The sequence below is a fragment of the Myotis myotis genome, unplaced genomic scaffold, assembly GCF_014108235.1.
Source record: "Myotis myotis isolate mMyoMyo1 unplaced genomic scaffold, mMyoMyo1.p scaffold_m19_p_11, whole genome shotgun sequence".
Lineage (NCBI taxonomy): Eukaryota > Metazoa > Chordata > Mammalia > Chiroptera > Vespertilionidae > Myotis > Myotis myotis.
Window position 1 is genome coordinate 14,628,561 of NW_023416315.1, and position 13,060 is coordinate 14,641,620.

Here is a 13,060-nt window from a genome sequence, read left to right on the forward strand (position 1 = left end):
AATCAGCTCATCCCCCACATGGATGAGAACAAAGAACATAATAGTACACAGAACAAAGATTAAGCAAATATTGCCAACCCCATTTAAGAGGTAAATTAAAAATATCATGTCATGCCTTAGGAGCTAATCAGGGGAAAATTCTTTGGCTTTGAATTAGATTGATTATTTTAAGTTAAAGTAAAATGAAATCTTTTAGTTAGTGTCAATATGCTGGTAATATTGAAAGCTAGGGAAGTATCATTCTCTTGATAACAAGATGCTTCAGGTTTTTTGGAGTTTATTTTCAAACCAAGAACTAAAAATTTAGAATTTTTATTTTGAGGGAAAACACCAGTGGAAGCATAACTAAATTTTAGAGGTGAAGACACTGACTTTTAGTACAGCTTTTATAAAGCACAAAAAACTTCATTCGGATTTTCCTAGCACAAACTCTAAATCCTGACTTTGAAAAAGAACATCTACACTCTGGGCTACTTTTTTATTCATTTGAGTTTCATTCATTTGAACTTGAATTTGGCATAATAGACAAGAAAGCAGCTGTGGAAAAGAGTATATATACCCCCTAAAATCTGAAAATTATTGGCAAAAGATTATATCTTCATAGGTGACAGAAACCAAGAAGGGCAGTAGTAATTTTTCCACAAAATCTTAAATTTATTTAAATAATTAAAATTATTCCAGTGTTTTAGGAATGACCTAAAGCAGTGTTTTTGCCTTTTAAAATGTTAATGTTTATCCTCAGTTTGTTTAACTATTAATACATTGTCTATGATTTATAGTCATGAATTTTTTTTGCAAATGACCTTTAATCCACAAATGCATAAGAAGTTTTGCATTGGGAGACTATTTTCAGTGTTTTCTAATTTCAGATTTTAAAAAATCATGCCTTTGCCCCCCACCTCGAATTATTTATCTCTTAAAAGTTAAACCTTAAAAACAGTAATTTTATGTGTAATATAATATATAACCTGATTTATGAAGTTAATCAATCTTTAGGTTAATAAATTCCACATTAATATTTTACTTTGGTGACATCAGACTCATCACATCTGATAATTTTGTTCACAGGGTTGTCCCTGGACAGGACATGTGCCTATATTGCAATACTTCTTTTTTCCTTTTTGCTGCAATTTTATTTAATTTTTTTTCTCTGTCTTCTTTGCTGCTGGATTTCTAACCTCCAGCATATTCATGATACCCCCTTTCAGTGTCGAATATTTCCAGAGTTGTCATTTTACTCACTTCTTCCATAAAGCTTTCTTTAGTCTCTCCCAACTCTTCCTTGAGTGCTGCAGCTCCCTGTTTGGGGTATTGTGAGGAATATGGGCTTTGATTTTAAATTGTATTTAAATCCAGAGCTGCTGTTAGCTCAGTGACCATGAATATTTACTAACCTCTCTGAAGTTGTTGCATCATCTGGAAAAAGAGGTTTATTTTTATAGTACCTAACTCACGGCAGGGTTGTTATGAGGATTGAAGAAATTACAGGTGATGATGCTTGAACAATGCAGGGGTTTAGGAGCATGGATCCTCACACAAATACACCCCAAGCCCCCCCCCCCCGCCCCCCCCCCCATTAAAACGCATGTAACTTGACTCCTCAAAACTTAGCTACTAGTAGCCTACTGTTGACTGGAAGCCTTACTGATACCATAAACAGTTGATTAACACATTTTGTGTGCTATATGTATTATATACTATATTATAAGAAAGTAAGCTAGAGAAAAGAAAATGTTTAGAAAATCATAAGGAAGAGAAAATACATGTATTGTACATATTTACTGAAAAAGATTTGTATATAAGTGGACCTGCGCAATTCAAACCCATGTTCTAGGGTCAGCTAACATGCCTACAAGCACATGTCTATATCTATGATCTATAGATAGAGCTCTATCAACGTCTATATCTGCTCTATAGAGCCTGGATTAAATAATAAGTTCCAGTCTCGATACCACTAATGTAACATATCTCTATATCACTGATATTAACTAGTTCCCATAGCTCTTTACTCCCTCTCTCAAATTTTGTCCATATCCTCTGCTAGAACCTGAGGGAAGGAGTGAATACCAGATTACATATGTGTCATCCTCCTGAATTTTGAAGGGCAGTAGAAGAAGAGATAAAAGCACTGACAAAAGTCTTCATTCCAATAGTTAATTGTCTTGGCAGACCACCTTTGATATTTATCACCACCCAAAATGAGGTATTATTTTGGCTAAAGATTTTTAATATGTTAAACATTCTGAAGATTAAGACTTTAATTTAAAATTTGTTGTTATAACTGCAAAATGTTTTCTTGTAGACCTCTAACACGGTGAATGTGCTATATTTTTCCTGGGGACTTTTGGATTAAATAATTTTGAAGCATCTGTTTAAGTGTGCCTCAACCTATTTATTTGGGGTGACTGACGAGGGACTGATAATGTCATTCATCCTTTTATGATGTGTGTTTTCTCATCCATAAAATGAGGCATTGATTTTCAATCCTGGTAGGCTAGCTCTGAATTTTATTTTGTAATAATTTTTACATTGGGACATTGTAGTTTTCAATAAATGAGTGCAGTTTGTTTCTGTAGCCCATAAACAAAAATAAAACTTTCACCATTTAAAAATAAAAAGTAGCATTTGGGAAAATGTAGAATACTTAGGTTATATTTATATAATAGTTTTGCTATAATTCTATTCTATTCTATAGATGTAATAAGCTGTACAAGGCACATGTTTGTAGCAACCTTTTGGACTCAACATGAAACAGCAGCTACAAATCCCTCTTGTAGCTGAACCATAAATCAGAAGTAATCGTCTGACTTTTTAATAAGAAAATCTGTAAAATCTATAAACTTTTAAAAACCCATATCACCTCACCCCAGTAGCATATCAATAGAAAATAATTCTCTAATAATAATTATCTAATTTGCCTGCTTTAAGCAATATTTTATCAAGTACTTTCTTTAAAATTCCTGTAAATAAGGGTAAAAAATGTTTTTATTTCTAGACGTAGATTTTTGTAACTTCATACGTACTTAAACATTTTGAGATAAAATTTATTCTGGCAGTTTATAAGGTCTTTCTGAAAGTGCTGTGTATTTTATCAGTTTATTTATGTTTTTATTGAGGTATAATTGACATAGCATTGTTAGTTTCAAGTGTGTAACATAACGATTCCAGATTTTTTATATTGTGAAATGATCATTTCAGTAAGTCTGGTTAACCTCCATAACCATATATAGTTACAAATTTTTTCTTGTGTATTTATTTTTTAACTAAACATTTTTGGGGTAGTTGTAAATTCACATGCAATTTTAAGAAATATATGGGCTATCTCTTCCTATGTGCCCTTTACTCAGTTTTCCCCAATAACTGCAAAACTGTAGTACAATATCACAACCGGGAAATCAGAGTTTATACAATCCATAGATCTTATTCAAACTTCCTACTTTTACATGTATTCATTTGTGTTTGTGCGTATTTGGTTATGTGAAATTTTAGTCCATGTGTAAGTTTGTATATTTTCCACCAGTCATGATACAGACCGGTACCGTCATCTCCAGGACCCCTGCTTTGATAACCATACCCACTTTCCTCCTGCCCCTTCCCTCAATCCCTGGCAGCCATTAATCACCACCTTTAAAATTTTGTCATTTCAAGAATTCATATAAGTAAAATTATATAGTAAGTAAAATTTGAGGTTGATGTTTTCTCAGTATAATTAAGTCCTTGAGATTCATCCAAATTATTGTGTATGCTAATAGCTTATTATTTTTTATTGCTGAGTAAGTATTCATAATATGAACGTAGCACAGTTTGGTTAACCTTTCACCCATTGAAGGACATCTGGGTTCTTTTCAGTTTTTTGACTCTTACAAATAAAGCTACTGTGAAGATTCATGTACAGATTTTTGTGTGAACATGCACTTCTTTGGGATAAATACTCGAGGGTAATATGGCAATTGCATGTTTAGTTTTATAAGTGGTATCAATATTTTAGCACTTTCAGTAAAGTATGGTAACCTTATTTCCATTTAGATTCCTTTACTTTTACACTTTTTAAATGTCATTGTCTTTGAGTATCGGGAAGTGGTATAATTTTTAATCAAATATGATTTAGAAAAATTATGAGGAGATAGCCTATTTGATTTATCTATATTTCTACTCTTCCGACCAATCTGACTTCCTTCTTAATGTTTAAGGTTCTTTTATCATTTCCTTTTTGTTTGAAGAACTTCCTTTAGGTAAGTCTGCTAGTGACAAATTCTTTTTTTTTTCTCACTTGACCATTGTTTTTCTCTACATTATTCATAAAGGATAGTTTTTTGAAAAGCAGAATTCACAATTTCCATTTCTTTTTGACACTGTTCCTGTTCAGTTCAGGGGAAGAATAAACTTATCCAGATAGCTTTCTTTTCTGGATTGGGGATTGGAGGATACAGGGTCCCGGTTATCTTCTGCTGTTGGGTGGGGAGTCAGAATATTCCTTGCCCCTATATTGTTCATCCAGTTTTGCATCCCTGTGCAGTTTACCTTCCTCTTTCTACCTTGTGCAGTCCTCCTTGGGTTGTCTCTTATGTTAGTTCCGGGGTTTATAGTTGTCCTTAGCAGGGAAGAACAATAAATATGAATCTATGTCATCTTGTTTGGAGAAAAAGTTCTCCTGTGTTTTTTTATTCTTTCTAAACATTCTGTTTAGGTTTACTGTTAGCATTTTTTGATGAAGTATCTTTGCAGTGGTCAGCAAACTGTGGCTCGGCAAACCGCGGCTCACAAGCCACACGCGGCTCTTTGGCCCCTTGAGTGTGGCTCTTCCACAAAATACTGACTTCTGCGCATGGGCCATGAAGTTTCAATTGCACTGTACATGCGCGCCCGCACGAGGTATTTTGTGGAAGAGCCACACTCAAGGGGCCAAAGAGCTGCATGGGGCTCGCAAGCCGCGGTTTGCCAACCATGGTCCTAGAGTAATTCAAAGCTCAATTGCATGAGAAGCCTTCTGTAACTTAGTGCCAAAAAAGATTTCAGCATATTCAAGTATATTTTACCATTATTTAGAGAGCTTTTCTCCAACAAAATTGTTAGTCTAAGACATTAATTTTACGGCTATAAAATATTTCAATTTAGTATGTATAAGCCATGGACACAGACAATAGTATGGTGAAGGCCTGGGGAGGGGGCGGGAGCAGGGTGGAGGGAGGTTAATGGGGGGAAAAGGAGACATCTGTAATACTTGAAACAATAAAGATAAATTTAAAAATATATATTTCAATTTATTCTTTGCCGGAACTAGAGCCTTACTCTAAATCACTTTCTGCACTTGGGACCCTAACAACAGGAATGGCTACTGCAGCAGATGGGAAAGACTCTGGTCCCATCTCCACATTGTACATGCACATGCATGTATACAAAACCGAGACACCACTACGAATCTGGGCCATGAATACCTTCACTGACTGAGACTTCTGTCATTTGCCCACTGACCATATCAAGCTATTTAGGTACTAATGCCAGTGGGGAGATATGACTTCATCATTTTGTCATGAACATTTAAATTTGGGCAAGGAAATAAATCAGTATTTTCTGTGATCTTATTCATCTTTGAATGCACAGTACCTAGTGCAAGTCCTCAAGAGTTTAATGAATATGCAATTGCAAAAAAAAATAAGAATAGAATAATGGAGAAGGTGGATATTCTTGAACTTCTACATGCATAGAAATAATTTTCCCAAAGTTGTATATATTTTTCCAGAACTTCTTATTTAGGTATAAAGTAATATGTCAGATTCACAGTGTTGGTGAATAAGTTAATCTTTGTACTTGATTTTTTCAGTTTTTCTCTAGCAATATTTTAATAAACTGGCAAAGTACTTTTAAATTGTTGGTACAGATCTCTCAGCACAGTAAACACGTCCTCTCTCCCCACACTCCACAAACACATTTGTTTTGTTCACGTCTTTTGCTGTACTTCACCTTTGACGCTTCCATCAAACAGGAAAGGAAGGTCATTTCCAGGGCTTCCTTCCCAAGGTGTTGCATTAAGATGCAAGTGAGAGTGCAGGGCAGGGAGAGGAAAGACAGCTGCTCCCCTCGTTAAAGTGTTTTTTACTACAAATCTACATGGAGTGCATCTGGGGGACAGGATTAGGTGAGAGAGGGCTTTACCCTTTTGCTGATTAATAATACTCTATCCAATCATGGCTTGACAACATAGCCTTGCCATATCTTACTTAATAGTAATGCACCACAGAATCTACACTTTGTAACACTGAGCAGTAAGACTCAGCCTACCATTTTTTAAAAAAATTTCTTTATTGGTTAAGGTATTACAAATGTGTCCTCATCCTCCCCCCCCCCCCATGCTCTCATCCCCCTGTTGTCCGTGTCCATTGGTTTGGCTTATATGCATACATACAAGTCCTTTGGTTAATCTCTTCCCCTTACCCCCACCCTCCCCTACTTTCCCTCTGGGGATTGATAGTCTGATCGCTGTTTCTCTGTCTTTGGATCTGTCCCTTTTCATCAGTCTATGTTGTTTTCTATATTCTACAAATGAGAGAGATCATGTGGTATTTATCTTTCTCTGACTGGCTTATTTCACTTAGCATAATGCTCTCCAGTTCCATCCATGCTGTTGCAAAAGGCAAGAGTTCCTTTTTTTTTTTTACCGCAGCATAGTATTCCATTGTGTAGATGTACCACAGTTTTTTAATCCACTCATCTGCTGATGGGCACTTAGGCTGTTTCCAAATCTTAGCTATGGTGAATTGTTTAGCCTACCATATTTTAAAAAATTGTTTAGCCCTAGCTGGTTTGGCTCCGAGGGTAGAGTGTCCGCCTGAGGACTGAGGGGGCCCAGGTTTGATTCCAGTCAAGGGCACATGCCCGGGTTGCAGGCGAGATCCCCAGTAGGGGGCGTGCAGGAGGCAGGCAGTCAATGATTCTCTCTCATCAATGATGTTTCTATCTCTCTTTCCCTCTCCCTTCTCTGAAATCAATAAAGATATATAAAAAATAAATAAATAAATTGTTGATGCATTTGTACAGTGCATTGTGGAATGTTCTCCTAAACTTTGCATTTTGTTTTTGTGTTCATATGATAATGTCAGGGAATAACAAAACAAATCTTTGAAATTGGTATTTTTTAATGTGAAAAATCACAACCTAATTTACTCCGTTTTGGCTTAAATTTTTTTTGTACTAGCTTTTCCTAGATCAGATCCCTTCCCCCCAAGTTGAGCAATTATCTTAATATTTTGGAAATGCCTTTTGACTGCTACATCTTGAAATGATACTGTATTTTTTGCACAATTTACATGATTAATTTATCCATGAAATCCTGGTAGAACTGAGTGACTTTAAGGAGCTCTCTGGTTCAACTTACTGCCTTTGGAAATTTGTTGTAACTAATGTGGTTAAAGTAATATAGTACTGTAAGGTACCTGAAAATATTCTTGAAATTTTAACTCAAGGGCAGATTTTGTGTTTTTGACAAGTATGAAAGTAGAGTAATGTAGTATATTATTCAAGTTAAAGAATTGATCAAATATATCAGGGTATTTGGAGCACAGGAAAGTAGAAGTTATAATACTATCCTATATAATAAAAGCATAATATGCAAATTGACTGAACAGCTGAACAGCAGAATAACAACAACCATCTGGACAACCATCCGGGACCACGCTATGACACCCACTGGCACCAGGCCAGCCAAGGCAGGTACAATCCGATTGGTCAGGAGCCCAGCCATCACCCCATGATTGCCCCGCAGAGGGAGGCCCAGGCAAATGGCCGGTAGGGCAATCAATCCGGGGGCTCCACAATCACCCTGTAGAGGGAAGCCCAGGCCACCAACCAGCAGTCTGCAACAGGTGGGCAGGGCCTCCCTCTGCGAGGGAAGCCCCAGTCCTAGGTGCTGGCAGCCGGAGGGAAGCCCAGGTCCTGGGTGCTGGCAGCCAGAGGGAAGCCCGGGTCCCGGGTGCAGGCAGCCAGAGGGAAGCCCGGGTCCCAGGTGCAGGCAGCTGGGGGAAGGAAGGCCTACTCTTGCACGAATTTTGTGCATCAGGCCTCTAGTTATAAATAAATGCCTTGGCAAAGTAAAAGGTAATCAGTAATTTCTTTTATATTAAAAGAAAAAGAACTAAAGAAACCTGCCATCCTATGTAATAAAAGGGGAATATGCAGATTGTCTCCTCTACTGGGAGTTCAACCGGAGTTTGTCCAGGAGGTGGGGCCAGCCTGCCAACCGTCAAGGGCCCCACCCCCTGGCCAGCCTGGCCCAATCAACCTGGGGCCGACTGGACCCCACTGGTGCATGAATTTGTGCACCAGGCCTCTAGTTAATAAAGGGAGCCCTACCTGGTTTGGCTCAGTGGGTAGAGCGTTGGTCTGTGGACTGAAAGGTCCCAGGTTAAATTCTGGTCAAGGGCACATGTCCGGGTTGTGGGCTTGACCCCCAGTAGGGGTGTGCAGGAGGCAGCTGATCAATGCGTCTTTCTCATCATTGATATTTCTATCTTTCCCTCTCCCTCTCTGAAATCAATAAACATATATTTAAAAATAATAATAAAGGGAGATTAATATATGAGTTTCAAATGCTATTACTAACCTACTTTATTTAGCAAATGGATAGAAGTTAATGAATATATTTTGCCATAGTAGACTATTATAAACTCTTTTCTGTATCTCTTACTTATTACAATTTCAGGCCTACTTTTATCATGATTCCTACCTGTTTCTAAACTGGGAGGGATACGAGGTTGTCTTGACTTTCAGCAATACTTTCTTTCCCCCAAAGACTCCAGTATCCCTTGGCTCCCCATTCTGTTCTGTCTCATCCCTTCATACTAACGGTCTCAAGCAACTCATATTGTAAGAGATATGAGCTCAGGGCCTTTCTTTAAACCTCTTTTAAAGTCTGTTTTAATATATCTTCATTTTTCTTTTTGTTAGTATTTGATGTGTCTATTCTGTCCTTTGACTTTTAACCTTCTTATAGTCTTCTGTTCTAGATGTATCTCTTCTAAGCAGTATATAGTTTGGTTTATTTTTTCAATCAATCAATCTTTTTCTCTTATTTGTAGTATTTCATTAGTTTACTTCTAATTACTATTGTAATTTTGTTTATATTATCTTGTTTTATACTTTTTATTTGTCCTACCTGTTTTTATTTTCTTTTAATTTTCTTCAGATTGATAATCTTTATAATTTAGTTTTCCCCCACTCTACTAATTTAGATGTACATATTCTTGTTTCTACTCTTACTTGCTACGTAAAAAAATTATAATATAAATGCATATTCATACTTGAATTACCAAAGTTGAAAGTTAATGAATACTTCTGTTTTTCTCTCAGATGCCACAAGACCTTAGAACATTTCTATTTTATTTTCTCCACTTCTAATTTATATATTACTGGTATTGTGTATTTATCCTGTTTTTACTTATTTTTTTAGAGAGAGGGGAAAGGAGAGGAATTGAGAGAAAGAGACATCAATGAGAGAGAAACATAGATCGGCTGCCTCTTGCACACCCCTTACTTGGGGATTGAGCCCGAAACCTGGGCATAGTGCCCTGACCAGTAATCAAACCGGTGACCTCTTGATTCCTGGGTTGACACTCAGCCACTGAGCCATACTGGCTGGGCTATCCTATTTTTAAACCCATAATACATAATTATTGTTATTAGCTACACAGGAAAATTTATTTAGATATACCACCATATATACTACTTTATTCTTCATTCCTTACATTTCAGACCTTCTAAGTGGTATCTCTTTCTCTTGAAGGTACAGTTTAGGAATTTCCTTGAGTAGGGATCTTGTGATAGCAAACCTTTGGTTGTTTTTAGTTTGGGGTAATCCTTCTGGTATTTTCCTGACTATTTAATTGGTGATCAGTTTTTAAAGCAAGACTAAGCCCAGGTCGGAAGGATGTATTTCTTATTGCTTGTCTAACCAGCTACCCAACTCTGAAAAAGATCCATATCTACATAATTCGATTCTCAAGGGAGTGTACATTTTATATTCTGAGGTATTTAGAAACTCCATAAAATTCTTAAGTAGAGAGAAGGAATGTGATTTTTTTGGTAGTTTTTTAAAGGTTAACAGCTGTATATGACTTATTAATGGAACAAAGCTGTCTCTCATGGAATCCTTAGTGATTGACTGTTAGTTTGGTTAGCTAGGACATTAAGCATATCTACAGATTTGTGTATACTATTATACATTTCAAAGTAGTAACATTCTTCGTACATACTCTTGTAAATTCAGTTATATGTTTTTCTCAAAGTAACTATAAAGTGTTTTAGAAATAACGACATGATGTATTCATTGCTACATTTTCTCATAAAAATGCTTTCTTACATTTAGATTACCTCTCTAGTGACCCTGCAGCTATTAACCCTGGTTGGCCATGATGACCAGCTTGATGGACCAAAGTACAAATGCACAGTATCTCTAGACTTCATCAGAGCTATCGCTAGGTAAGCATAGAGTAATTGTGAACATAAAATGTCTTGAATTATGTAAATTATATACTAAATATAAAAATTAATATAATGTCATTAGTCATTTAAGCAAGGAAAGATTATTTAAGTACCACGAGTGATTAAGTTTCACTGTAGAATGAACCCTCTCATCACATTTCCAAATGGCATAAAATTGGGAGAATTAGCTATGATGTTGGATAGCAAAAATTAAGATTCTGAAAGACAACAGAATGGAAAAATGGTCCCATAGTAGCAAGGTCAGATTTAACGGACAGTTAAAAAAACTCTCCTATGTAATAAAACAAGGTGGGAGAGACTTGGCTTAACTTCTGGGTATTTGAGCTGACTACATGGTTTTAAAAATCCTGGTGTCTCATTTAAGAGATGTAATAGGTCTGTCTACTCTGTGTTGCCTTAGGCAGGCCAAATCTGGTGTGCTGTGCTTGGAGTTCTAAGAGGGGCGTTAACAAATGGGTATATGCTGAGGAGAGGGCAGGAGGACAGTGGTAAAATGAGGAGAACCATGTCTGACTGAGGGACAGGGTGTGAGAAAAAACCTTATGACGGATAGGGTAATCGTCTCAAGTATTTCAGGGGTTGTCATGTACAAAATGGATGGAACTAATTCTGAGCAATCGTAGAACATTAGAAGTTCTAGGAAAGAACTGTTTGTCGAAATGAGAGCTGTCTAAAAATGTACCGCGTTCTCATAAAGAGGTGTATTTGCTCTTAGGGAAAATGTTCCAGCCATTTTATATGAGTAAATTACTTCATCTCATGGTTGCAGCTGGATAACAACCTGTTAGGACTTGTAGTGGAAGGGGTAATGTGAATGTAGACTGGCATGTGGCAAAAGATAATCCATAAAACAGTGCTTCCCAGCCTTTTTGAATATGAAAATTTTATTTTAATATACTTTTAAAATTAATCATGAGAATATGTACATTTATTTCGAATTAATAACACATAGACATGAAACATTATTTATTCAGGCTAAAAACAGTGCTTGACATTATAGATCTGCAGATCTCTAATGAATTCAAGTTCTGAAGTGTACAGGTTAGCAGCCTGTACTCTGAAGTCTCTTCTGAATTAAAAGATCTGTGATCATATGATGCAGGTATTTGAAATATTTTGATGGCATGTATACTCTAAAAAATAAAATAAGGTTTTTAAATGTGTTGTTACAAAAAAATTGGGCAAATTTTTACACAGAAGAAATTGAGGAAAATATTTTTTGACTGTATTCAGTATGACCATAAGGCTATAACTTTCTTTTTCCAAACAATGATATTAATAATTCTATATCTAAGAGCCTATATCAAAGGCATAACTTTTGATGCAGCACCTTTATTTCAGCAATTTTGTCATTGTTTTAAATGTGTTGGGTCGTGCCCCAGCATAATGAACAGGACAGAGGTTTGTTAGTGCTCAGTATGGAGAATGTCAGTGAACCAAACTGAATTGGGCATTACTTAATCCACAGTGTCAGTGACGTTAGACCCAGCCCGAGAAATGCACTTTTGTTTTCCACTTCAGAAGGGAGCAGGAATTTTGCCAGAGAACTTGGCAACTCTGTAATTTGCTTTGTTACCTTTGTTTTCTTATTCTTCCTCACTTTCTATGGACAGTATCCAAAGAGTAACTACCTCTGTCTTCCCACATCGCACCCTTCCACTCTCCTAACATTCTGCCATAATGAAAACCTGATTATTACCTGGGATGTTCCTTCCCCCAGAGTTCTCTGTAGTGGTAGCTATTTATTTCCCAAACCCCAACCAGGGCTGCAGGCACTTTTTTTTTTTAATTTATTGGGTTTTTTACAGTGAGGAAGGGAGAGGGGTAGAGAGTTAGAAATATCGATGAGCTGTCTCCTGCACACTCCCTACTGGGTATGTGCCTGCAACAAAGGTACATGCCCTTGACTGGAATCGAACCTGGGACCCTTGAGTCCACAGGCTGATGCTCTATCCACTGAGCCATCCTTTTTCCTTGTTGCCACTTCCAGATTGTTACTAACCCCAAATTCTTATAAAAATGTGGGCTTTTTTGAGACTCATGCAATCTGGCTCTATTTCCCTCTTGTCCTATGGTTGATGATTATCAACAACCTCCCAGCCATTCCACCTCATGTATTGAAGACAGGAGCACATGGTTCACAGACTTCTTTTCAACCTAGATTCTTGACTCTATTCAGACCACAGATGCTAACATCTGTATTCACTTTGTTCAGCATTCACTGTGTTTCACAGAACAAATTAAGACCAGCAGTTGAGAACTCCTTCAACTGCCTGCGTTGGTGCCAATCTTCTTTCTTCAGCAGGTGGGTCTCTTCTTCTCTGAGGGGATTCTTCCACTTCTGCTCTCCCTGTTTCCCCGGGACACTTTTGCTTCCTCAGGCTCTTTGTCCACTCTGGGGCATCTAACACTGTTCTCTCTTTCTTAAAACGATCTTCTCTTACAGCCCATGGTTCCAGTCTCTTTATTCTTTGGCTGTTGGTTTGTTTTTTGTTTTTTTTATAAGGCACATTTGTTAGTTTATCCTATCCACCCTACCTTAAATGTGGCTGGTCCTTGAGGCTTG

General features: G+C 37.0%; 1 protein-coding gene across 6 annotated transcripts in view; it reads left to right on the plus strand.

Moving 5' to 3' along the window:
• ORC5 (origin recognition complex subunit 5) overlaps positions 1-13,060 on the plus strand; it is a 92,578-nt gene that overhangs the window by 50,460 nt on the left and 29,058 nt on the right. For 4 of the 6 annotated variants that reach the window (XM_036327591.1, XM_036327596.1, XM_036327592.1 and 1 more), the window contains exon 13: positions 10,358-10,470. The exons of 1 other annotated variant lie outside the window; for it this stretch is intronic. In XM_036327591.1, the coding sequence (XP_036183484.1) occupies positions 10,358-10,470 (113 nt within the window). Of the gene's footprint in view, positions 1-2,044; positions 2,204-10,357; positions 10,471-13,060 lie in introns of those variants that run through there. One more of the 6 variants, XR_004970811.1, reaches the window with a different exon arrangement.